Below are 27,372 nucleotides of genomic sequence, written 5' to 3' on the forward strand. Positions count from 1 at the left end.
CCATTCAATGACAAGAGGGACTTTAAGCTACGTTTAAAATGGTGGGATTTTTCAGTAATGTTTAGCATTTTACTTTTTTTGAAGGGTTGGTTGAGTTTATTTAGGATATTTAAAATCTTAATAGTTAATCATGGGTTAATCATAAATATAATTATAAATTAGCACTTTCGCCTCGCAGCAAGAGGAGTCGGGTTCGATCCCAGCTTGTAGCACTGGGGGAAATTTCCGAGGGGGTAGTCACTCGTAAATAATTTGTACACCTGATTACTGATTTTCGTAATACAATCGGTGATTGCCAGTGATTGGCACTGCTTGCTCATAAGTTTTCGGTAATTTTAAGTGAATTCCCGTGATTACATAAGATTTGTACACCTGATTACTGATTTTCGTAATACAATCGGTGATTGCCAGTGATTGGCACTGCTTGCTCATAAGTTTTCGGTAATTTTAAGTGAATTCCCGTGATTACATAAGATTTGTACACCTGATTACTGATTTTCGTAATACAATCGGTGATTGCCAGTGATTGGCACTGCTTGCTCATAAGTTTTCGGTAATTTTAAGTGAATTCCCGTGATTACATAAAATTTGTACACCTGATTACTGATTTTCGTAATACAATCGGTGATTGCCAGTGATTGGCACTGCTTGCTCATAAGTTTTCGGTAATTTTAAGTGAATTCCCGTGATTACATAAGATTTGTACACCTGATTACTGATTTTCGTAATACAATCGGTGATTGCCAGTGATTGGCACTGCTTGCTCATAAGTTTTCGGTAATTTTAAGTGAATTCCCGTGATTACATAAGATTTGTACACCTGATTACTGATTTTCGTAATACAATCGGTGATTGCCAGTGATTGGCACTGCTTGCTCATAAGTTTTCGGTAATTTACGGTGATTATTTTAAGTGAATTTCCGCGATTACATAAGATTTGCATACCTGATTACTGAAGCGACTAGCCCCTAGGGTAGGGAGCTGTTGGCTCGCGTGGCTTGCCACCACCCTCCTACGCATTATAACCCGGCCACCTGAATTAAAGGCTTTAAAAGTCACTCGATGACTTAGGCCTAAGGTGGTGCCTTGGGTATTAGCCTAGCTGATTAGAGCTCGGCGTTTGTATAAGAAATAATAACGTTTTTTATTTTTATCCACCAACGAAAATTATCCGGGAAAAAACGATTATTTTACATGTTAAATTGCTATATAGCCGTGGATAATATTCATGGATAAACAGTTAATCGTAATTTTTATGGTTAATCAAAACTTTAGCGGTTAATTTCTCTGTTTCGTCGAGCTCTGCTACCCCCTGGGAAAACTCTGAACCACTTCTTCCGCGTTGAATTTGCAAATTATCTCCCCACTGGTTAAAGGGTTTTTCCCCGGGTTCTTCGGTTTCCCCATAAAAACTTGTTGAGGTGAACGGTAATAGTGAGTGTAGGGAGCTGTTGGCTGGCGTCGCGTGGCGTGGCGTGGCGTGGCGTGGCGTGGCGTGAAGGGCTTGCCACCACCCTCCTACGCATTGTAAACCACCTGGATTAATGGAATTATAAGTCGCTAGATGATTTGGGCCTAAGGTGGTGCAAAGGGTATTAGCCTAGCTGATTGTTATTTATTAAGGTAAAATGTTATTAAGAAAGGATCTGAACCTTAATGGTTTATGTACATTTTAATAAAATATTGGGAACTTTCGAACCGAGGTCTTTCATCATTGAATTTGTATGACGCGGCTGATGAAGGACCGACATTTATCGATTTTAATAGCTCTTACGTCACGGTCTCTTGCTTTGACAAGTCTACGAGCGCCCGTGCCAATCGCTCGTGCGAAGAAAAGTCTTGTGACGTAAGAGCAGCATTTTAACAAGTTGGGAAAGACCATTTTATTTTATAAAATCAACTATTCAGGTGGTCTGGTTATTATGTGTTCCACTGGCGTTATGTTTTGTTTGTATTTTTATTTTTTTTTCAATGCTAATAATGCTCCTGCTGTGTACTGTCTGGAGAATGACTATGAATGACTATGTCGAGATAATAAGCGGACATCGTGGTCTAATTTTACCCAGACACAAGAGGGGAGGCGAAAACTTCACGTGCTTCAATCACATCGGAACCAATCATATACCGGGATGAATTGATTGACGTTTAAGGGAACCAATCAGATACCGGGATGAATTAATTGACGTTTAAGGGAACCAATCAGATACCGGGATGAATTAATTGACTTTTTAGGGAACCAATCGGATACCGGGATGAATTGATTGTCGTTTAAGGGAACCAATCGGATACCGGGATGAATTGATTGACGCTTTGGGAACCAATCAGATACCGGGATGAATTTCTTAACTTTTTAGGGAACCAATCGGATACCGGGATGAATTAATTGACTTTTTAGGGAACCAATCGGATACCGGGATGAATTGATTGTCGTTTAAGGGAACCAATCAGATACCGGGATGAATTAATTGACGTTTAAGGAGTGAAGAAACGTCTCCATACAGTCATTGTTCCCAAGTATAAATAAATAGAGGATGAGTCGCGTACCTGTCCGGTGAATCCGGCTCCTTCGTCGGACCTGATGAATTCGTGGTAGGTCATGTTGGCCGTGGCGACGACCCGGGAGACGTTCTCCTGGTACTCGGGCGAGGAGATGGCGAACAAAGTCAGCGCCCCCAGCGGGACCGAGTCGTACGTGTGATGCACCCCGTCAATCGCCGACGGCGAAGACTGGAAACTGTACGGACTGAGACTGCAACAAGCGGGTCGTGGGTGGACAATATTAGTTTTCACACTATTCATTAATATCAGTAGCTTAAATTTCAAATCATTCGACGTGAAAGCAATTTTAACTAAAAGTTTTTCTTTTAAAAAATTGGGACGGTCGCAATTAGTGTTTCTGGTAAGGCGGGGTGAATAGTACTTTTAACCTATCGAGACGAATATCGAATACCCAAAAATTTTATAATCGAATACCGAGACGAATATTAGTTTTCGAATCAAATATCGAATAGTTAGGCTTAATGCAAATACTACCTTATCAAATATTCGTCGAATAATTTGTCGAATATAGGCCCAAATATTATTCGATAACAGGTCTAATAGTCGAAATATTTTAAATTTTAATATCTAAATGGGAGAAATGAATTACTTAATGACCTATGACGTAAATAAAAACTAAAACTGTACACACAAAAACGTATCTGCTGAGAGTCAACTGACCAATGACGTATGTTCTTATATGTAGAATTGCCCTAGATATTCTATTATTTGAATTTTACTGGGCGCCACCGTCCTAGCTCCGTCAACCGCCAAAAACCAGTTTTGGTTTCACCCTCCCCATAGACTGATACGCGGCGGCACAGATCGATTGGGGAAGCACGAATAAGAGTTTATATTTTCCGAATATTTACCGAATAATAGAAATGATATTCGATATTCGATCATATACCAAAAGAGGCGTAAAACGAATTATTCGGTTAATTCGGTTATTCGCCCAACCTTACTTTCTGGTTAACATAGACACCTAGCGGCCACCTCGAGAAGTTCAGTTAGTTGTCGGATTTTTAATTTGTAGGCAGACGCTAAATGTTCTATAATGGCAAATCCAGCACGTAATGAGCTTCTACCGTTGACCGCTAGGTGGCTCTACGTAAACTGAAAAGGCTCATTGAACAGGCTGTATTGGCAGGTTTTCACTAGCGCAAAAATGTTCACCAACTTCTAGTTTTCTCTAGCGCGTAATAATTTCATTATAACACTAGTGAAAACTAAGCTTTACGACTGGAGCAAAAACGTCGCGATGGTGAGCGTCGACGCTAAAAATAAATTGTAAAGGTATAGAAGTTACGCGGATTTTTTGCCCAGACGCTAAGCATCGCAGTGTTTAAGGCTTAGTGATAACCAACCTTTAAACAGTCATTGCCGCAAAAATTATGTTTTTGACACTTCGCACCCACGAAATGGTTTATAATAAACTTCCACAAAGTTTTAGATTCAAATTCCCAATTTAAGTTCGTACCTGGACAAGACAGCTAAGGCCTCGGAACAAATGGGAGGGCAGCTGACAAGGCGGACAGCGACTCTCCTCTCCATGGAGGGGTAGTGACTCTTGATGACGCTGTCGAACACCGAGCGGAAGGTGGTGATGTCCGACCTCTTGCCCGTGGCCTGGTCCACGCCCGGGTCCAAGACGCAGCCGGCGTGCATGACCAGGATGAGGACCGAGGTGGTGCAGGTCTGGTGGGCCGGGGAGGCGGTGGGCGAGTCGGGCAGCGAGTGGTCGACGCTGCAGGTGGAAGCGGTGCAGCCCGTCGTTAAGCTTGGACGGCCGTGCTTGTGGGCGTGCTCGGACTGCACTTTGCGGATGAAAGCCGACGAGAAGATGCTTTCTTCTTCTGCCAGCGTGATGGTCACGGTGGACAGAAACAAAAAAAAAAGAAGCAAAGAAAAAAGGGGCAAGTGCAGTCCAGTTAATTATTTAATTAATTTGAAATATTTAAAAGCAAGTGCCGGCTCTATCAGAAAAAATTATAAATAAGCTTCTGGAAAGTGCCTCTAGGTGGAAGCACCTTCCAGGAACTCTTAAGCCGTAAAGCGACTCATCTGACATCTATTGGTGACTTTATGTATTAAAGTACAGAATATTGAACGTAACATGGGCAACGTCTACTATTTATTGGTGACTATCTGTACTAAAATACAAACTAACAATGGCACCAAAAAACCGTTCTAGATAAAATAATAATTAGCTAATATCACAGAAAAAATTTGTCCAAAATGTTTCGTAATTAATTAATTAATGACCCAATCAGGACACCAGATTTTGGCTCGCGATTTTAGCTGAAGCAATTGGTTTCGCAGGCTAGTATCAGGGATGAAGCTGACACTTGCTTTAATTAAAACCATTAGAATTATGGAATTTTAGTTTTTCGAAACTGAGTTAGACTATTCACCTTATTATGGGGATTTTCATTACCATAAACAAAAAAATAGGAGTATAAAAATATTCCTCTAAATAAAAATTTGATTCCAGAACTAAAACTACAACTACATTCTAATATTAGAAATTGCAGTAGTCCTTTATTAAGTTTGTTAGTTCATGGATCATAGTCCAAAATATATTAATTTAAAATACTCTTTGTCAATATCAAACATATAGTTTATTAAGTTATATAAGTAGATGCAGCTAATATCCTAAAGATTTGTCAATAAAATCATTAAAATGTTGCGACAAAAATGGTCTTAGTCTAAAAGCTAACTAAACTTAATCTTCTTAAACTGTCCCGCATGGTCTAATTACTACTTCAACCAACTGGGGTTTCTATAATTAGCAAAAAAATCTCAAAATTTCGCATTCATGCAAAGCAAAAAAATATTGTGCACAATACTTTACTTAAATTAAATGTTATTTAGAAGCCAATATTACAGTCAAATTAATAATATTTGTCATAAATAGCAAAACAATCTCAAAATTTCGCATTCATGCAAAGCAAAAAAATAAAATGGTGCGCCATGCTTTCTTAAATTTCTTTAGAATTTTTTTAATGGTATTTAGAAGCCAATATTACAATAAAATTTATAATATACAAATAATTTACACGAGCGAAGCCAAATTTCTTAGCACAAGCGTGATAAATTTAGAAATGAAGCAAATGACTATTAATTTTGCAAAATAAAAACCAATATAAAATCTAAATTTTGAATATTATATTTGTTATTCAAAAGCCTGTAACCTTTATAGTGTGTTAAAGAGATTCTAATTTGTCTAAGGAAAGTGCAAAAAAAAAAGGGATGTTAGAACGACACAAAAGGGAGGATTTTATACATTCAAGCATAAGTAACATACTAAACACAAGTATGACACTTTCAACACACAACGCTAATTTGTTTAATGATAGTCTGATTCGCCAATGACAACGATAATTACGTGGCTCAGAAATGAGCTGTTACTAGTCTTTGGCAGTGTTAGGGGTCAGTTTCCAGAAATCACTGCCTATTTAAATTGTTCGACAGGGTTGCCACAATATTTTCAGATTCAAATTCCCTGTTTTCCCTGATTTTTAAAACCGAAATTAGACAATTTTCAGCTTTATATTTTACTTTTATCAGAAGTTAATAAATTGAAATCAACCTACATTTCAGTACATAAGTATTATTGCAACGTTAAAAAAATAACAAAACTTTAAAGGAATTAAATAATAAATTAATAATCATAGAATTTGTCAGATAACTAGAGTAAAATTACCATCAAAAAGTGTCAAGATAAAATGGAATTCCCTTACTTTTTACAAATTCTTAAAATTCCCTGACTTTTGCTAGTAAAAATATTTAAAATAACGTTTTTGGCAAAATAATAATAAATGATTTAATCAGGATATAAAATTTTTAAACATCCTGGGTCGTTATTTCTAAATTTGAGACCTAACTCCCATTATTGCTGAATTTGTCACAGTAATTCAGCCATCGAAGAGATAAGTATGTAGTGACTAGATTACTCCTCCAAAACTTATTATGCAATCACTCCAAAAAAGACTATCATTAACCGAAAGTGTTCAATGTCATATTTTTTTATATTGCGTTACTTATGGTTAAAGTAAATGTATTTTATCTACCGTCGGTCACTTCCATAGAATCAGGGGTCTCACCGTGGTCATCATCAGTGTTGACCACTGCTTCCAGAGAGCTCCATTTACTTAGGGGTGGGAAATCAACGTCTACAAAGAGAACAATAAAATTATTACGAATAGAGAATAGAATGAAAGCGTTTAATTTTAGAATACCTTCTGCATCGTAAAACTCCTCATCTGAGCTAGTTTCAGAGTCCCGAACTATACTGCCCATTCTCCAATTCGACAGTTGAACGTCGAAGCTCTTCGTAGAACTACCACCTAAACGAATCCATGATGAAATATTACAATTCATTATTAGGGATACACTGATATTAACAAAGTTATGTATCATAACCGTAGTGTATATGATAAAATCATTGTTAAAATGGTTTAGTACATGGTCATACCGTTTTATTCTAATTTTTCATGAAAGAAAAGTTTGTAAGAGCATATTCGAATATGTTTCTTTTCATTTTACGTGATACATATTTTCTATCACAAAGCGAATATCGTGATATTTTATTTGTTACTCTTAACCCCCTGTCTAAAAAAGGTATGATCTAGCTTCTAAAGTCTGGTGTATCATTAGTTAGTTAATAGAGAATTTAATTTTCTTATTTTTAAATATTTTTTGAAAATATTTTTCTAATACCGGTATCGGTCAATATCGGCTTCGCTTAAGCCGATTTTGGCCGATACCGGTATTAGAAAAATAGGGCGATATTACGGTGCATCCCTATTCATTATAGAACTTGATTCTTGACAAAACCGTACTCATTTATCAGTTTTTTCAACCAATCATTGCGCACAGTGAGAACAATCTGATTGATTGTATTAAATATTCTACTTATAATATTGCTATACATGTAGGCTAGCTTAGATATATACTAGAAATCGACCTTAAATCTGTGATTTAGAAAATGCCAAACCAAAAAAGGAAATGATTTTGATCTTACTGTAACCACAGACCACCTACCCTAAAAGGGACATGTACTGCTAGTAGTAATTTAAAAATTATGTCTCGAATGTGATAGGGCTTTTTTTAAGAGGGCGCCATCTCACGGCAAGTAGAGGCAGCTTTGAAGGCACAAACACGAGCACGCGCGATAGTAAAAATGTATCGTAGAAGCTGGCTCGTGCACGACTTTATTTTTATTTCGTTAAATAAATAATTTTCACGGGCTATTTTCTGTTTGTTGTAAAAAAAAAGCCGCATCACTTTTGAGACACCTTTATTCGAGGTCGATGCAAGTCCTTCTTGGGGTAAGTGGTCCGTGCTGTGGCTAACCAAGAATGTATTTATTTATACTTCAGAGAATCACTACGTTCAGACGATCCGCGGGTAGCATAATCGTCACCGGCGTGCGCTTCTATAGCGTCGAAATATATCACTTTCAGGAAACCAAGGATATACTATGCTAACTAGATATTTTAAGCGCAGGAAGAGATGCTTATTGTTAGGACGTGATGAGCAATTGAGGATCAACTCTAAAAATCGTCTCAACGTTGACATTCCCCTAAATAATAATTATGTACATTCTTGCATAACAGAGATGGCCATGGTTTGATCAAAATGGCCGCGCCCACATTTTGGGCCGAGACGAACTATAATAAGAGAGGGCACCTGGGCAATACTAACTTGGCGAATGGAGGGAAGGTTTGGAGTTACTCCTCGACCAGAGTTTCCTCCTTCCGTCGCAGAGTGGCGCCTCTTCCTTAAGCCTCGTCACTTCGGTGGCGAAATGAGGCGCCGCGAAGTTGAGGTCCTGAGGTTTATTGGAGAGACGGGGTCGGTTGGGCGAGGAACTGCGGCTCTTGGGCAGGTCAGCGCTCAATTCGTGGTTGCCCATGGCCGAGTCCTTGTCCTTGTCGATGGCTTGCAGGTCCACTTCTTGCGAAGACATTCCGGACGAGCTCGTTCGGAGGCTGCTGCCGCGTTGTTGGGGCGAGTCATCCTGGTCGTCGTCCGGATCGCGGTCTTCGTCGACGTTCATCTTGCGGGCCAAGGCTTCCTGGGTCTCCTTCTCGATTTGTCGGATGTCCTCCATGGTCAGGCCGTGCCATTCGTCCTGCCACGCCCACGCTTGACGGTGGGCGCGTAACATCGTTTTCCTTAGTGCTGTGTGTCAATTAAAACTTTAATTTCATTGCCATGGACAGTTTATTGCAATTCTCTCCGCGGACAGTTTATTGCAATTCTCTCCGCGGACAGTTTATTGCAATTCTCTCCGCGGACAGTTTATTGCAATTCTCTCCGCGGACAGTTTATTGCAATTCTCTCCGCGGACAGTTTATTGCAATTCTCTCCGCGGACAGTTTATTGCAATTCTCTCCGCGGACAGTTTATTGCAATTCTCTCCGCGGACAGTTTATTGCAATTCTCTCCGCGGACATTTATGGCAATTCTCCCCGCGGACATTTATGGCAATTCTCCCCGCGGACATTTATGGCAATTCTCCCCGTGGACATTTATGGCAATTCTCCCCGTGGACATTTATGGCAATTCTCCCCGCGGACATTTATGGCAATTCTCCCCGCGGACAGTTTATTGCAATTCTCCCCGCGGACAGTTTATTGCAATTCTCCCCGTGGACATTTATGGCAATTCTCTCCGCGGACATTTATGGCAATTCTCCCCGTGGACATTTATGGCAATTCTCTCCGCGGACAGTTTATTGCAATTATCTCCGCGGACAGTTTATTGCAATTCTCTCCGCGGACAGTTTATTGCAATTCTCTCCGCGGACAGTTTATTGCAATTCTCTCCGCGGACAGTTTATTGCAATTCTCTCCGCGGACAGTTTATTGCAATTCTCTCCGCGGACAGTTTATTGCAATTCTCTCCGCGGACAGTTTATGGCAATTCTCTCCGCGGACAGTTTATTGCAATTCTTTCCGCGGACAGTTTATTGCAATTCTCTCCGCGGACAGTTTATGGCAATTCTCCCCGTGGACATTTATGGCAATTCTCTCCGCGGACAGTTTATTGCGATTCTCCCCGCGGACAGTTTATTGCGATTCTCTCCGCGGACAGTTTATTGCGATTCTCCCCGTGGACAGTTTATTGCAATTCTCCCCGTGGACAGTTTATTGCAATTCTCCCCGTGGACAGTTTATTGCAATTCTCCCCGTGGACAGTTTATTGCAATTCTCCCCGTGGACAGTTTATTGCAATTCTCCCCGTGGACAGTTTATTGCAATTCTCCCCGCGGACAGTTTATTGCAATTCTCCCCGCGGACAGTTTATTGCAATTCTCCCCGCGGACAGTTTATGGCAATTCTCCCCGCGGACATTTATGGCAATTCTCTCCGCGGACATATATGGCAATTCTCTCCGCGGACAGTTTATTGCAATTCTCTCCGCGGACAGTTTATTGCAATTCTCTCCGCGGACAGTTTATGGCAATTCTCTCCGCGGACAGTTTATGGCAATTCTCTCCGCGGACAGTTTATGGCAATTCTCTCCGCGGACAGTTTATGGCAATTCTCTCCGCGGACAGTTTATGGCAATTCTCTCCGCGGACAGTTTATGGCAATTCTCTCCGCGGACAGTTTATGGCAATTCTCTCCGCGGACAGTTTATGGCAATTCTCTCCGCGGACAGTTTATGGCAATTCTCTCCGCGGACAGTTTATGGCAATTCTCTCCGCGGACAGTTTATGGCAATTCTCTCCGCGGACAGTTTATTGCAATTCTCTCCGCGGACAGTTTATTGCAATTCTCTCCGCGGACAGTTTATTGCAATTCTCTCCGCGGACAGTTTATTGCAATTCTCTCCGCGGACAGTTTATTGCAATTCTCTCCGCGGACAGTTTATTGCAATTCTCTCCGCGGACAGTTTATTGCAATTCTCTCCGCGGACAGTTTATTGCAATTCTCTCCGCGGACAGTTTATTGCAATTCTCTCCGCGGACAGTTTATTGCAATTCTCTCCGCGGACAGTTTATTGCAATTCTCTCCGCGGACATTTATTGCAATTCTCTCCGCGGACAGTTTATTGCAATTCTCCCCGTGGACATTTATGGCAATTCTCTCCGCGGACAGTTTATTGCAATTCTCTCCGCGGACAGTTTATTGCAATTCTCTCCGCGGACAGTTTATGGCAATTCTCCCCGCGGACAGTTTATGGCAATTCTCCCCGTGGACATTTATGGCAATTCTCTCCGCGGACAGTTTATTGCAATTCTCTCCGCGGACATTTATTGCAATTCTCTCCGCGGACAGTTTATTGCAATTCTCTCCGCGGACAGTTTATTGCAATTCTCTCCGCGGACATTTATTGCAATTCTCTCCGCGGACAGTTTATTGCAATTCTCTCCGCGGACAGTTTATTGCAATTCTCTCCGCGGACAGTTTATTGCAATTCTCTCCGCGGACAGTTTATTGCAATTCTCTCCGCGGACAGTTTATTGCAATTCTCTCCGCGGACAGTTTATTGCAATTCTCCCCGCGGACAGTTTATTGCAATTCTCCCCGCGGACAGTTTATTGCAATTCTCCCCGCGGACAGTTTATTGCAATTCTCCCCGCGGACAGTTTATTGCAATTCTCCCCGCGGACAGTTTATTGCAATTCTCCCCGCGGACAGTTTATTGCAATTCTCCCCGCGGACAGTTTATTGCAATTCTCCCCGCGGACAGTTTATTGCAATTCTCCCCGCGGACAGTTTATTGCAATTCTCCCCGCGGACAGTTTATTGCAATTCTCCCCGCGGACAGTTTATTGCAATTCTCCCCGCGGACAGTTTATTGCAATTCTCCCCGCGGACATTTATTGCAATTCTCCCCGCGGACATTTATTGCAATTCTCCCCGTGGACATATATGGCAATTCTCTCCGCGGACAGTTTATTGCAATTCTCTCCGCGGACAGTTTATTGCAATTCTCTCCGCGGACAGTTTATTGCAATTCTCTCCGCGGACAGTTTATTGCAATTCTCTCCGCGGACAGTTTATGGCAATTCTCTCCGCGGACAGTTTATGGCAATTCTCTCCGCGGACAGTTTATGGCAATTCTCTCCGCGGACAGTTTATGGCAATTCTCTCCGCGGACAGTTTATGGCAATTCTCTCCGCGGACAGTTTATGGCAATTCTCTCCGCGGACAGTTTATGGCAATTCTCTCCGCGGACAGTTTATGGCAATTCTCTCCGCGGACAGTTTATGGCAATTCTCTCCGCGGACAGTTTATTGCAATTCTCTCCGCGGACAGTTTATTGCAATTCTCTCCGCGGACAGTTTATTGCAATTCTCTCCGCGACCAGTTTATTGCAATTCTCTCCGCGGACAGTTTATTGCAATTCTCTCCGCGGACAGTTATTGCCAACCAAATACTGACCAGTATCGTGAATGAACTTTTCAATCTTGCTTTGCATGCCCCAGTACTTGAACTCGACGCGACACAACTTGTAGGCGCACATGATGACGCCTTGGTCCGTGTCCCGGTGGCTCTTGCATTCGTCGATCCAATTATCGGTCAACGGACCACGAAGCGTCTTCTCGGAGACGAACACCTTCGGGTCTTCCTCCCTCTGGTAGTCGCCGCCGTACAGCTGGTCCTTCACCACGTCGATCAAATCTAGGCGAAAAGCGCAAGTAGTTAACTTCTTTCCATAAAATCGCCGTCACAGTCAAATATAGTTTGTGGTATAGTGACTGGATTTTCATTATAATACCAAAGTTAATCATAAGCTAGGCTAATAACCTTGGCACCACTTCAGGCCCAAATCATCGAGCGACTTATTATGCCTTTAAACAGATGGCCGGGTTACATGGTATAGCGACTGGCCTTACAATCGGATTTTCATTATAATACCGAAGCTGTTGTCAAAGTTCATCATAAGCTAGGCTAATACCCTTGGCGCCACTTCAGGCCCAAGACATCGAGCGACTTATAATGCCTTTAAACAGATGGCCGGGTTACATGGTATAGCGACTGGACTTACAATCGGATTTTCATTATAATACCGAAGCTGTTGTCAAAGTTAATCTTAAGCTAGGCAATACCCTTGGCCCAAGTCACATTGCGTAGGAGGGTGGTGGCAAGCCCTTCATGCCAACAACTCCCTACACTTACTATTACTGTTAACCTTTAAGGAAGCGTACTAGACCCGGGTAACAAGACAGTTTGAGATTTTATGGTTAGGTGCATTCAAGTATCCAAAATATTTTTCACAATCAAATTCCCTGACTTTTCCAGGTTATCCCTGACTTATTTTGTGCCAAGATTTTGTATTTTTTAACCTATATTTTAGAAAAAGTTTCCTTTTTGCAACCGAATTTAAATTCCCTGACATTTCCCTGATTTTTAGATTAATTTTTAAAATTCCCTGTCTTTTCCCTGATTTTTATACCCATATTCAAATTCCCTGACTTTTCCTGGAATTCCAGGTACCGTGGCAATCCTGAGTACAGTTGATGATTTTATGGAGATGTATTGGAATGCAAATATTGAAGTTTTTTGTCCTTGGGCAGTGATTAAAGAGCAGACGAACTTACGTGACAAAATAGGGTGGTAGCAGTGGCTAACGCTATTGCCCCATGTAGGCTTAGAGCTTAGAAAAGATAGCGCCATCTACTTTAATATCCGTCCACTAAATGTGTGAAGAAATTGCAGACGACTTTTGAATATGGATGTTCTTTAACTGAAATGCTCAGCTTTTATATAGAGATAATTGTGAATGAGCAGACAGCTTTCACACATTCGATTTAAAACTCAGTCGATAGACGGCGTTACTTCTGACCCAAATTTAAACTACGCACGAAGCCTATTCTTAGGTACGTGAATGCAATTCTATATAATTTAAAATATTTCGTATTGATTATCCGGCATTCTTTGGTAATAGTCCGAAATATTATCGTCATGAGTAACGCCATTAGAGGCTAATTTTTAAATACCCGAAATCTTACTAGATGGCACCAGTAGTGTCAACGGTCGAAATTTAAAACAATCCTAAAACAAAATGTTTTTTTTAATGCCTAATATTTCTTACATAAAACATCGCTTAAAATAGTGTTAAAAGTAGTTTTTTGTAATAAATCGCTTAAATTAGCGCCATCTAGTGTCGAAAAACCCCATTAAAATCGAACTTCTGAGGGCTTCTAAAAGTTTGTTTCCTTGTAAGCAATTTGTGAATGGGTCTAAAGCTACGTTCACACTTACCCCTAAATTCGCTTCGTTTAGATAACTAGTTTTCGAAACCAGCGTGAGAAATCGCTTCGTGTTTGTTCGGGAAGCAACTCGTCCAAGTCAGTTCGCTTAGAATCGCTTTCAAAACGACAAGGCGGGGAAGTAAAATTGCTCGTATTTTCAAAAATAATGGGGATAAAATTCTAAACAAAGTCAAATAATATTACTATATGTATATTAAACATGATTAACTAATTGTTTTGGGATACATTTTAGGATTTTCAAAATTCTAGTCATAATTTGAAATGGCGTTAAGCCTTGGCTATAAGCGAACTGGGGTGAAGCGATTTCGCACGTGTGAACCAATAATTATCGTCGGTGGTCAAAACTGGCATACAAACCGACCTAAACTGGGTTTTAGGCTCTAGTGTGAACGTGGCTTAAAAGACGAGCCAAGAACACTAACCGACGGTTCTGTTTCTGATTTCACTGGAGCTGAGGTCGAAGACGTTGTCCTGGTCGCCGGCGTCGCCGAAGTACTTGGTTTCGATCTCGAGGGAGAATTTCTCGACGAAGGGACAAGTGTAGCGCGTCTTGGTGTACGGGTAGGCGTTCCACGCCTCCTCCTCGACCGTCAGAGCCGATTTCGGCAGCAAAGCTTTGAACCAACCTAAAATACCATTCGGATAAATTTTAATATTATTTGGTCATGGACGTTTCTCATCTCGAGAACAGGATCTGTTTATGGAGAGGTCAGCGCAGCCTAGTTTCTTTTGCGTAACTCGATCGTCAGTTTCATCAACGATAATATATATCTCGTACCCTAGATTCAAATTCACTGCCTTTCCCATGGTCAAAGCGTATTTGCCGGAACTACGAAAAAATAACTCCTTATTTGCCATGGTAACCATTTAGATGGCGCAATACAGCGCAACCGATGATGACCGATTTTTCGGAGATCACGTGCAGGGTCCCTTCTACGATATATTTGGTTTCGGACAGGGGACAAATATATACTTTAAGCGCCATCTATTATTAAATTAAATAAAAAAAAAATAATTATGGTCTTAGATACTTTTAATAATATCCTAATATTTAAACCAAAATTACGAAATATATTAAAATTTTAAAATTCATAAGTGTACAGGTTTTATTCAGTCTATTATATTATGGTCCTATTAGTTCAAACCTTGGGACACTGTACTTAGGTTTAGGCCACGAAAAAATATCACTACGCTGTTATGCGCCATCTATACTGGTAACCCAAACTACATTATAGAATTTATATAAAAATCATTTAATGAAACCAGAAATTATTGTATTTTTAATAATTTGCAGTAATATACTAATATTTAAACAAATTAAATATATTAAAATGTTAATACAGGGTTGCCACATTTTTTTCACAATCAAATTCCCGGACTTTCACAGGTTTTCCCTGACCCTCTCTTATTTTGTGCCCAGCTTTTGTATTTTTTAATTTCTAATTTAGTAAAAGTTTCCTATTTGCAACCGAAATTAAATTCCCTGACATTTCCCTAATTTTAAGACAATTTTTAAAATTCCCCGACTTTAACCTGATTTTTATACCCATATTCAAATTCCCTGACTTTCCCAGGAATTCCAGGTTTTCCAGGTACTGTGGCAACCCTGTAATACTCAACAGATGGCGCGTGATAGTGTACAGTCTTTATTCGGTTTCGTACAATTTTCGCGCTAAAAACCACATTAGTTCCACTAGCGATCGTTAGATGGCGTGACGACACACGGGGGACATTTCCTTTTCCCTCCACAAGGAGCGGACTACATTTGTGACGAAGGTTTTGCGAGTGAGCTGACCTGTCCATAAAAAGATCCTGCTTTCGTGTCAGCTTAAATCTAAAATGTACCGGGTAAATGGCTGCCAATGTGGTATATTTTGTGAGTGTACTGTCCACTGCCTCCGGGTCCGTCTGAGTAGGGCTCGTTGACGATGATCTCGACGCCACTGCCGGCGCCCTTGGACTCTTCACGACTTTTTTTCTGCGGAAAACACAAACCAAAATATATAATTCCAATTAACTTGACATGTACCGATGACACAACACCGCGACAAATAATTTGTAAATAAGTGTAAACGTGGGTTAATAGGCGGGTTAAGCGTTTAGGTTAAACTTGTACAGGGTTCGTACAAAACTGCCGGAATTAATTTCCCTGACTTTTCCAGGTTTTCCCTGACCATTTATTGTAGAATAAATTAATGATTTGAGGTAAAATATCTTTAAAAAAATTATTTGCCTGATTTGTATGGGTCTTTTACGAATTCCCTGACTTTTTGGAACCATTTTCAAATTCCCTGACTTTTCCAGGTTTTCCAGGTTTTGTACGAACCCTGTTGTAACTGAGTGTAGACATAGCTTTATTGTATTGTATTTATAGCTCCTACAAAGTTTGCCCTACACGTTTTCAAGAGTGTTGGCTTTAAAACAAGGCTTTAAAACAAAATAGGTACTTTTGGCAATAAAAATAGGGAAAACAGGTACTTTGGGCAATAAAAATAGGGAAAACAGGTACTTTGGGCAATAAAAATAGGGAAAATAGGTACTTTGGGCAATAAAAATAGGGAAAATAGGTACTTTGGGCAATAAAATAGGGAAAACAGGTACTTTGGGCAATAGAAATAGGCAAAATAGGTACTTTGGGCAATAGAAATAGGCAAAATAGGTACTTTGGGCAATAGAAATAGGCAAAATAGGTACTTTGGGCAATAGAAATAGGCAAAATAGGTACTTTGGGCAATAGAAATAGGCAAAATAGGTACTTTGGGCAATAGAAATAGGCAAAATAGGTACTTTGGGCAATAGAAATAGGCAAAATAGGTACTTTTGGCAATTAAAATACTTAAAATAGGTACTTTTGGCAATTAAAATGCTTAAAATAGGTACTTTTGGCAATTAAAATACTTAAAATAGGTACTTTTGGCAATTAAAATACTTAAAATAGGTACTTTTGGCAATTAAAATGCTTAAAATAGGTACTTTTGGCAATTAAAATGCTTAAAATAGGTACTTTTGGCAATTAAAATACTTAAAATAGGTACTTTTGGCAATTAAAATACTTAAAATAGGTACTTTTGGCAATTAAAATAGGGAAAATAGGTACTTTTGGCCAATGTTTCGAAATTGTAACCAAATAGGGACGAATGTAAAACTATATGAGATCTTTATTTGAACTAAATTCCAAAATTGGCTTGGTATATATCTTTATTTTTTAAATTTATAACCTAACAGGGAGGCTCTGTCCTCAGGGCCGGCGTTAGGGGGGGGGGGGTAATCGTGGCAAAAGTACCACGGGCCCGGGTGCCTAACTAAATTTTCCAAAAAACTAAATTTTAGAGTAGAACAATTAGGGCCCTGTTTAGACTGTCCTACAATTTACGATAGCACCACAAGCTTGGTAACATTATTATGTACTATGTTTGAACTATTTTATCGTTAATCCTTAGATTTGACTATTTTGTAAACAGGCCTTGAGCGAAAAATTCCCTGAATTTTCCCGGAGCTTGGTCTGAAATATGACCTTCAGAGCCCCCACTCAAATCTTCAATTTTTTATAGGAAAAATAGGATTATATTTCTAAAAATATAGGACTTTATTCAAAATTATAGGATTTTATAGGACTATATACGCTATTTAATTTACTAACTTTATGCATTTAAAAACCAAATCTATATTTAGAGAAATAAATCTTTGATTTTCACTTAAAAATACTAACTAACCATTTTATCACAAAAATATACTAGTAGCTTACCACGTTAACAATAACAAAAGTATAGACTATAATGACTTGGTATAGGAATTTATCCTATAGCTACATCTAGCAATTTAACTGAGTGGCTGGATTTGAAATGGGCAAAATATCAAAATTATAGGATTTTAAAGGAATTTTGGGGGATTTTGATAAAGATTTAGGATGTTATAGGACATTTTTGAAAATATAGGATTTTATTTACAATGATTTTATCTATCGTTGTTAATTTTCCGGAAATATTTCCAGAAAATTTTCCGAAAATCGGAAAAATAAAAAATTGATGCATACATTTCTTTTTAAGGGTTTTTAATGCTTTTAACTTTTTATCGATATAAAATGTCTAATATCAGTAAACATACTACAAAACATTAATAGTGTTACATTGTTAATCAGTTTAAACTAGTCTAGAGGTTAATTTTACTTTAAGATTCCAAAAAATGAGGCGAAAATGTCGCTTTATTTCAATTTCCAAACAATATATTAGACTAATCATGGAATGATATTTTTTATTTTTTCGGAAAAATACGGAAAATTTTCCGGAAAAAAGGCCTCGGTCCTTTTCCGCGGAAAATTTTCTGACTTACAACAATAATTTTATCATATACACTACTGTTATGATACATAACTGTATTAATATCGGCCGATATTGCCGCCGAAATATCGGTGAATTTCTACCATTAATATAATTTAATTTAAACGTTTTAAAAACCGAAAAATTAAGTTATTTTTATAATTATATTTTTTAAATAGTTAAACTAAGAATTTCTATTTTGAGAAGATTTTTAGACTCTTACACTGAATACGAGGAATGACCAACCCATTTACCAAGAATCGAAAGGGCTTAAATCGGGAGGCTTACAGCCGCTTTGAAGCGCCTCAAGAATTCTGTTCAATTATCACTTCGAGAGGCTTAGTCGGGGCTTAGGCGACAGTACGTGCGAGAAAGTTAGGTTAGGCTTAGTTCATTTTAAGTTTAAAAATTAAATGAATTCCAGTTAATTTGATAAAAAAACACCTTAGTCATACGCGGCTTACTGGTTATTTTTACTGAACACAATGGTTAATTACCATTACTTAAACTATTAAAGAACCAATTTCAAAAATAAAAGGTCCAAAAGTCGTTAAGCCTAATCATTTAACCGACAACAACGGCGCCATTTTGTCCAAATTGAACGTGAACGATCAAGGAGGATAGGAAGGGAGGCGAACTAGGAAGGATGAACGCGCCAGTATCCTTGTAAGAAGCCTAGCGCGCGCTCGGCGGGAAAATTTCGGAAAAATGGCGGCAACACGTAGCGTAGCGGCCGCAATCTTGCCGCCATTTTTCCGAAACTTTCCCGCCGAGCACGCGCTAGGCTTCTTACAAGGATGCTGGCGCGTTCATCCTTCCTAGTTCGCCTCCCTTCCTATCCTCCTTGGAACGATCAAGCTCCTCTAAGAAACTACTCTGGAAATCGACTTCAGCGCCGCCAAGTTGGTTCACATTGAACTAAAATTTAACCGTGATTTTAACAGTAAATATAGGAAAATATACGAGGGGTCGGAAATTTGCCTTTTTTTTGTACGGGATTTTGGAGTTTTTTTAAAAATCCAGGATTTTTTATTGTGGATTTGTCATACAAAGTCCATGGGAGCAAAATTTTTGGATTTCTGGATTTTTTTCCAAATTTTGTACGGGATTTGGCCAAATGTCCGACCCCTCGAAAATATACGAAGAAAAAAAGGAAATAAATTAATTATACCATAAAAGAAAACGGTTGTCAAAATTGTTTGAAGAGGGTATAACCTTCAAAATAAAATTGATAACCGATAGAAATAGTCGAAAACTATCGGCGAACAGTGTTGGAAATAAGCATCTTTTATAACAGTGTTCCTAAAAAGCCCCCCTTTTAGAGAAAAATCTTGACCTGTGGCAAATAGTGTAAAATTGGTAAAAAGTAGCTAATAAAGAAAAATTGCATTTCAAAGCTTAAAAAAGTAAAATTTTTGAATTAAATTTTAAAGAAATTTATTGTAAAAATGTCTTAGTTTACTCTGAACTTATGTTACAATTAATTATTCCAAATAAATTAAAACTATTCTAATGTTAATCAGAATCTGACCATTCCTATTTGCCTTAAGTAGCCCAAATCGGATATTTATGTGTTAGAATATTTTTTATTATTTTATAATTTTCTGTGTTAAAAATATTTATTGGCCACTTTTGGCCAGATTGGCCACTAAGTTCACTTTAGTCCAGGCAGGAATTTTACACTTGGTATTGTCCACCTCAGAACTTCTAAGGGTAAAATTTCAACTATTTTAATTTTTTCAGACTTTTGAGTTAAAATATAGGGTATTATAGGAAATTTAATGAAATTATAGGAGAAAAAAGGATCGTCGTTAAATTATAGGAAGTACAGAATTGCCACAAAATGTTCAGATTCAAATTCCCTGACTATTCCCCGACTACTTTAAGAGATTTTCCCTGATTTTTTTAAAGCAAATTGTTTTATTTAATCAGCAGTTAATAAATTTCAGTAAAAAGGTTATTGCAACGTCGAAAAAATTAGCCAAACTTTCAAGGAAATAAATGATAATCGTAGATTTTTTCATAGATGTAGAATAAAATTACCTTCAAAAAGTGTCAAAAGAAAATCCAATTCCCTGACATTTCCCTGACCTTTTAGAAATTCTTAAAATTCCCCGACTTTTTAGTCCCACTTAAATTCCCCGACTTTTTAGGCCCACTTTTAATTTCCCCGACTTTTTATGCCCACTTTTAAATTCCCCGACTTTTCAGTCCCACTTTTAAATTCCCCGACTTTTCAGTCCCACTTTTAAATTCCCCGACTTTTCAGTCCCACTTTTAAATTCCCCGACTTTTCAGTCCCACTTTTAAATTCCCCGACTTTTCAGTCCCACTTTTAAATTCCCCGACTTTTCAGTCCCACTTTTAAATTCCCCGACTTTTCAGTCCCACTTTTAAATTCCCCGACTTTTCAGTCCCACTTTTAAATTCCCCGACTTTTCAGTCCCACTTTTAAATTCCCCGACTTTTCAGTCCCACTTTTAAATTCCCCGACTTTTCAGTCCCACTTTTAAATTCCCCGACTTTTTAGTCCCACTTTTAAATTCCCCGACTTTTTATGCCCACTTTTAAATTCCCCGACTTTTTAGTCCCACTTTTAAATTCCCCGACTTTTTAGTCCCACTTTTAAATTCCCCGACTTTTTAGTCCCACTTTTAAATTCCCCGACTTTTTAGTCCCACTTTTAATTTCCCCGACATTTTAGTCCCACTTTTAAATTCCCCGACTTTTCAGTCCCACTTTTAAATTCCCCGACTTTTTAGGCCCACTTTTAATTTCCCCGACTTTTTAGGCCCACTTTTAATTTCCCCGACTTTTCAGTCCCACTTTTAAATTCCCCGACTTTTCAGTCCCACTTTTAAATTCCCCGACTTTTCAGTCCCACTTTTAAATTCCCCGACTTTTCAGTCCCACTTTTAAATTCCCCGACTTTTCAGTCCCACTTTTAAATTCCCCGACTTTTCAGTCCCACTTTTAAATTCCCCGACTTTTCAGTCCCACTTTTAAATTCCCCGACTTTTTAGGCCCACTTTTAAATTCCCCGACTTTTTAGTCCCACTTTTAAATTCCCCGACTTTTTAGGCCAACTTTTAAATTCCCCGACTTTTTAGGCCAACTTTTAAATTCCCCGACTTTTTAGGCCCACTTTTAAATTCCCCGACTTTTTAGGCCCACTTTTAAATTCCCCGACTTTTTAGGCCCACTTTTAAATTCCCCGACTTTTTAGGCCAACTTTTAATTTCCGACTGTTTAGGCCCACTTTAATTTCCCCGACTTTTCAGTCCCACTTTTAAATTCCCCGACTTTTTAGGCCAACTTTTAATTTCCGACTGTTTAGGCCCACTTTAATTTCCCCGACTTTTCAGTCCCACTTTTAAATTCCCCGACTTTTTAGGCCCACTTTTAAATTCCCCGACTTTTTAGGCCCACTTTTAAATTCCCCGACTTTTTAGGCCCACTTTTAATTTCCCCGACTTTTCAGTCCCACTTTTAAATTCCCCGACTTTTTAGGCCCACTTTTAAATTCCCCGACTTTTTAGTCCCACTTTTAAATTCCCCGACTTTTTAGGCCAACTTTTAATTTCCGACTGTTTAGGCCCACTTTAATTTCCCCGACTTTTCAGTCCCACTTTTAAATTCCCCGACTTTTTAGGCCAACTTTTAATTTCCGACTGTTTAGGCCCACTTTAATTTCCCCGACTTTTCAGTCCCACTTTTAAATTCCCCGACTTTTTAGGCCCACTTTTAAATTCCCCGACTTTTTAGGCCCACTTTTAAATTCCCCGACTTTTTAGGCCCACTTTTAATTTCCCCGACTTTTTAGGCCCACTTTTAAATTCCCCGACTTTTTAGGCCCACTTTTAAATTCCCCGACTTTTTAGGCCCACTTTTAATTTCCCCGACTTTTTAGGCCCACTTTTAATTTCGCCTACTTTTTAGGCCCACTTTTAAATTCCCCGACTTTTTAGGCCCACTTTAAATTCCCCGACTTTTCCCTGTTTTATTTGACGTGTGGCAACCCTGAAGAAATAGGAAATACATTTTGAATCAAATTCCGGGCGAATGGAAAGTAAAAGTTGAATTAATTTTAGCCGCCCAAAGCAAAGGGAGAATGTGGAGGAACGAGATCGTCATTGAAACGTTGCAGACGCACATGTCGCGCGCTCAGATGTCATTCGGCACTCTGAGATGAGCGACGAATAAATAACGTTTTAAGTGGCCATAGACCAGTCTCCAGCGTAAACACACTAAACACCAGATAATCAAATCTTAAAAGAAGGAAGCTTATTTTCTTAGCTCTGGCACTGGCGGGGAACTTTCCGTTTGCAAATAAACTTTGAAGAGCTATTATTTTTTTTAAATTAATACCTCAAGTGCTAGATAAAAATAACGTCAAATTAACTCGAGGGGCTTAGCCACTAAGGGAAATTATCTACACCGATTACAGACGAATGAAACCGAGTACAGCCTTTGGTAATGCTCAACTTTATACTGATTTTGATATTCCCCGACGTTTCCCACGATTCTGAAATTCCCCGACGTTTCCCACGATTAAGAAAATCCCCGACGTTTCCCACGATTAAGAAAATCCCCGACGTTTCCCACGTTTAAGAAAATCCCCGACGTTTCCCACGATTAAGAAAATCCCCGACGTTTCCCACGATTAAGAAAATCCCCGACGTTTCCCACGATTAAGAAAATCCCCGACGTTTCCCACGATTAAGAAAATCCCCGACGTTTCCCACGATTAAGAAAATCCCCGACGTTTCCCACGATTAAGAAATTCCCCGACGTTTCCCACGATTAAGAAATTCCCCGACATTTCCCACGATTAAGAAATTCCCCGACGTTTCCCACGATTCTGAAATTCCCCGACGTTTCCCACGATTCTGAAATTCCCCGACGTTTCCCACGATTCGGAAATAAAAAAACGTTTCCCACGATTAAGAAATTCCCCGACTTTTCCCACGATTAAGAAATTCCCCGACTTTTCCCACGATTAAGAAATTCCCCGACTTTTCCCACGATTAAGAAATTCCCCGACGTTTCCCTGAATTCGGAGATGATTTTTAAATTCCCTGAATTTTAGACCGATTCCAAAATTCACAATTCTCCAAAGTTTAGACCGATTGTAAAATAGGTGATTATGAAAAATATCGGTGGTCACGTGATTTGGTCAAGTACTACCAAGTTGAAAGTTTCAAAATTGGCCCTTTTTGTAAATTCGTCTGGCTAGTTGGGCAAGGGTTAGCGAGATTTCTATAATTTCATTGTTCAATCGAAAGGATTTTTCGTTTTTCGTTTTGAGAGAAGTTTGCAAAGTCGTTAAATTAAGGTAATTGATTTATTAAATGAAATATATTACAATTCTATCCAAATTGATTTTAATTCATTTTCAGGTTTAATTCCTTTCAACCATAGGCGTTAGTACCAGTTCTTGTTTAAAGACGTTTAAACCGTTCGTACAATATAATACTAGATTTAAATCCTAATTATAAGTGTGGTCATTTATTTTACAGCCTTTAAAATGTCAACTAAAATTGTGTTGTTTCTTTATCAATACTTGGTCTAGAACTATAAGAAATAAAAAAATATATAATAAATTTGTTAACTTTATGTATTTTTAATAATTTTAGCGAGGGGCAGATCACTCCACGTAATCGGTGTACAGAGCCGTACCTTTGACTGTACTAATGGGATTACGCGTAATCTTTGAAGTCCCTGCCTTTGGCAGTGCTAATCTAAGCGTAATCCGGTGTACAGACTTTCTAAGAGTGGTTAGCTCCTCAAATTATAGAAAAATACTAAATTTTCAAACAATCAATCCATGGTTGGTGCTTTTTAAAAACGCGGACGACCGCGGGCCTCGGTAGGTGCAGACGAATTTAAGCAGCCGACGCTTTGTCAAAAAAATAACCAATTCCCGTGAGCCTCTGCGCGCAATTCTTTTTCATAATCACCTATTATCAATTCTCTGAATTTTTCAAATTAAGTGTAGTTTAAAATAACGTTAATTAAATTTAAACCTCAATACTAAATTAAGTTTTTTCACGTTTATGTATACCGGATTACAAACGACACACCCACAACTAGTTTAATAAGATTATCCCGAACCCGATACTACAGACAGACTTAGAACTCTGCGTAAGTCTAGATATATTAACTGACCAAATTTTTATTAATCGTAAATATTTTGGTTAACTGTTTATTTATGGATATTATCCATGGATAAACAACGATTTAACATGCAAAAAATTATTTATATTTTCGGATAATTGTAGGTTATGGATAAAAATCAAATATGTCGTTAATTTTTATCCAAACGCCGAGCTCTAGACAGACACACAAACGGTGCAGTTTGCTTTTTTATGGTGTATATAGGTTAGCGCAGGGTGACCACTGAAAAACACCAAACAATTTATAGGAATATAGGAAATTCAACAGTCGTTTTATAGGATAATATAAGAATATTTTCTTTGATAATATAGGAACATATAGGAGTATTATCTTTGATAATATAGGTAAAGAATGTTTTTAAAATAATATTTATTGTGCACTTTAAAAATTCGTTGTTCTCTTTTTAAAAATAAACATATAGGAAAGTTTGCATAAATAAAATTTAAATTTGTTTTAATATAAAGGAACTTCTGATATTCTTACTTTCGTTCAGTGCAGTTCTTTAGAGACGCAGTTTACATTTTATCAAAGGATTTAGTACATTGAGCGCTATCTGTATTACGAAAAGCGAACTAGGCACGCGGGAAATTCGAAAAACAACGTGAAATACAAAATAATATCTAATTATAGGAAAATAAAATAAAGCATTGAAATATCGGAAAAATTATAAAATGAAGGAAGAATGGTCACCCTGTAAGCGGCTTATTATAGCGCCATTCGGGTCCGTCTTTACGAAATACTTGAACTGTTCTTCACAAATTGCGTAATCTAATCTACGAATATTTAGCAAATAAGATTGCTAAGGACTACATATCTATTTGTCGAGCTAAAACTATAGATTATAGTACTTAATACTTTGAACTAGAAAAAATATTTATGTTAACGATTATATTATTGTTAATATTTATCAACAGAATTTCTTAAAATCGGAAAACTTGAAAACTAAAATATATATCGGTAAAGAAGGACGAGTTTTTTTTTCTTCGTCGTTGTTTACCCTACTTTACTAAAATGAAACTAAAGTGCAGCCAATATTTGGAAATCTAAAATCTATTTGCTAAACGATTTTCAAAACCAAATTACTAAAAGATTTCAGGTATATTCACAAGAGTCAAGCTTTTACAAAATATTGTTGGCAAACACTGGTTGCAAACAGAGTTTAACGTTTTAAAGAAATACCGTTTTTGTGACCGAGGCTTAGTTACAAATATTGAAATCCTACAATTCGCGTGCATAACTATTTGATTACACAGAGATAAATGAAAATATTAATATTAAATACATTTATTAATGCAAAAAGACATACTTTGTAGTAGAAGATATTTGTTTTAAGAATTCCCGAGTAATTATCTAAGTAACATTTCGTGCTTTATGAACACGGGTAAAAAAATGTGAACAGGCTTTTAGATGTTCACGTTTTGTAAATTTGAACTGTCTATGAAGAAATACAAGACAAAAACGTTGGTATAAGATTTTCCCACTAACAAGTAAGCCTAACATTTGAAAAAAGTTAGGCTTAGTACGAAAAGATTGTCGAAGTACTTATTAAAAGTATGGTTTTATCCAAAACAAATTTCTGATATTTCCAGCACCGGTGATTTTATATCTATTAAAAAGGACAATTGTTTAACAATAAAAAGCAAAACTTACGGCAATCATGTAGAGTTGGGCTACACGGTATTCTTCCACGGTTACCGGTAACGGTATCCTGTATTCTTTAATCAACATGTTTCTAACTTCCAATAAAGTATTTTCTTAACCCGTTTTAAATTAAATTAACGAAATAAATAATCAAAAACACGGAACACATTATTTTACAACGAGAGAGAGATCAGAGAACAGTCCGCGACCGAATCGCGTTTTCAAAAACGCACGGTAGCAGACGACGATAACGTCGAAAACGCGTCATCCGTATTGTTCACCGGCACAACACACACACACGCGCGGAAAATCGCGGGAGATCGCGCGCGCACTGTCCGCCTGTTAGGCCTAAGACTGTCTCTTTCAAAGCCGTTGCACAACTGGACCCCGTTTCCAAAGCACCTTCGAGCTGGGTTTGCCGTCTTTGGATTCGGAATTACCGGAAGTGCTACGCCGATTCAACCGGAAACGCTTAGCCAAGAAAGCCGAGAATGTCGTGGCGAAGTATTTCTCTTTGGGGATCATTTCTGGCGGAGGACGACGCAAAAGTCGGAAACGCAACGGTATCCAATCAGTTGGAAGCATTTTGCCCTTATCTTTGGATTTCTGTAAAATAAACAAGGGTTAGTTTTTTAAGCCTTGTATAGCTTTTTATTTTCGCCGACAATGTTGATAAAAATAAATTTCTCACGGTTCGAAGGTAAACTGATATATTTTTGCGTCAAGATAGGAAAAATACACTATCAAATTAGTATTATACGTCTAGTTATGATTCGTTTTGACAGAAAAATGATTACGCTTTGCAAAAACCAAATTTTATCTCGCGTATTCAAAGTTCCTACAATACATCTGCCACTTCATTCATTTTCCGGTTTTCCTGCATCTCAAAATTTCATAATCACTTTTTTTTAATGCACTATCGCCATCTTGTGGCGAAAATGGCAACTAAAACTACAATAAATCATGAAACAGCCACGACGAACCTAAAAAGGCCCTTCCATAAAACTGATTCAGCAATACGCTAGGAGTATTAATACACTGAGCTTGGACGCGAAAGTTACTTTTTATATGTTCCTTGCCGCTTGGGTTTAAAGCGGTGCCAGAAATAAGAGCTGGTTTTCAAAAAACTCAAATACGCTGTTACGACGAACATTGATGCAAAAAAAGGTGTTAGGCCTAACGGAGATTTTGGCGTCTACGCCTGCAGTGCTAAGGGAGTTTTTTACTAAGGCATATATTAGGCGATTTATTTTTTATCTTCCCCAGACTTCGGTAGGACTGAATGTACGTTTTAGGGGTACGGTACAGATGCGAGTCGCTCTAGAGTCTTACTCTGGTTCCATTAACTTTTCCTTAAAATCTCTTTCAGGAGGCAGTAACGCCATCTGTGGCTAACATAGGAACTAAAAATACAATACGCCATCTGATACAAAATCGCTTTCGTTGTGGCTATAGTATCTG

The 27,372-nt window shown here is 38.4% G+C and overlaps 1 protein-coding gene across 5 annotated transcripts in view; it reads right to left on the reverse strand.

Annotated features, from left to right (window-relative positions):
- rdgB (retinal degeneration B) overlaps positions 1-27,372 on the reverse strand; it is an 82,105-nt gene that overhangs the window by 39,490 nt on the left and 15,243 nt on the right. For 4 of the 5 annotated variants that reach the window (XM_090166151.1, XM_090166153.1, XM_090166150.1 and 1 more), the window contains exons 2-10: positions 25,921-26,517; positions 15,623-15,755; positions 14,200-14,403; positions 11,943-12,182; positions 8,248-8,727; positions 6,780-6,887; positions 6,612-6,713; positions 4,019-4,394; positions 2,545-2,749 (exon numbers count right to left, since the gene is read on the reverse strand). In XM_090166151.1, the coding sequence (XP_090022277.1) occupies positions 2,545-2,749; positions 4,019-4,394; positions 6,612-6,713; positions 6,780-6,887; positions 8,248-8,727; positions 11,943-12,182; positions 14,200-14,403; positions 15,623-15,755; positions 25,921-25,998 (1,926 nt within the window). In that variant the 5' untranslated portion in view covers positions 25,999-26,517. The remainder of the gene's footprint in view (positions 1-2,544; positions 2,750-4,018; positions 4,395-6,611; positions 6,714-6,779; positions 6,888-8,247; positions 8,728-11,942; positions 12,183-14,199; positions 14,404-15,622; positions 15,756-25,920; positions 26,518-27,372) is intronic. The other variant, XM_090166152.1, reaches the window with a different exon arrangement.

The sequence above is a fragment of the Leiobunum rupestre genome, chromosome 2, assembly GCF_980474605.1.
Source record: "Leiobunum rupestre chromosome 2, qqLeiRupe1.1.hap1, whole genome shotgun sequence".
Lineage (NCBI taxonomy): Eukaryota > Metazoa > Arthropoda > Arachnida > Opiliones > Sclerosomatidae > Leiobunum > Leiobunum rupestre.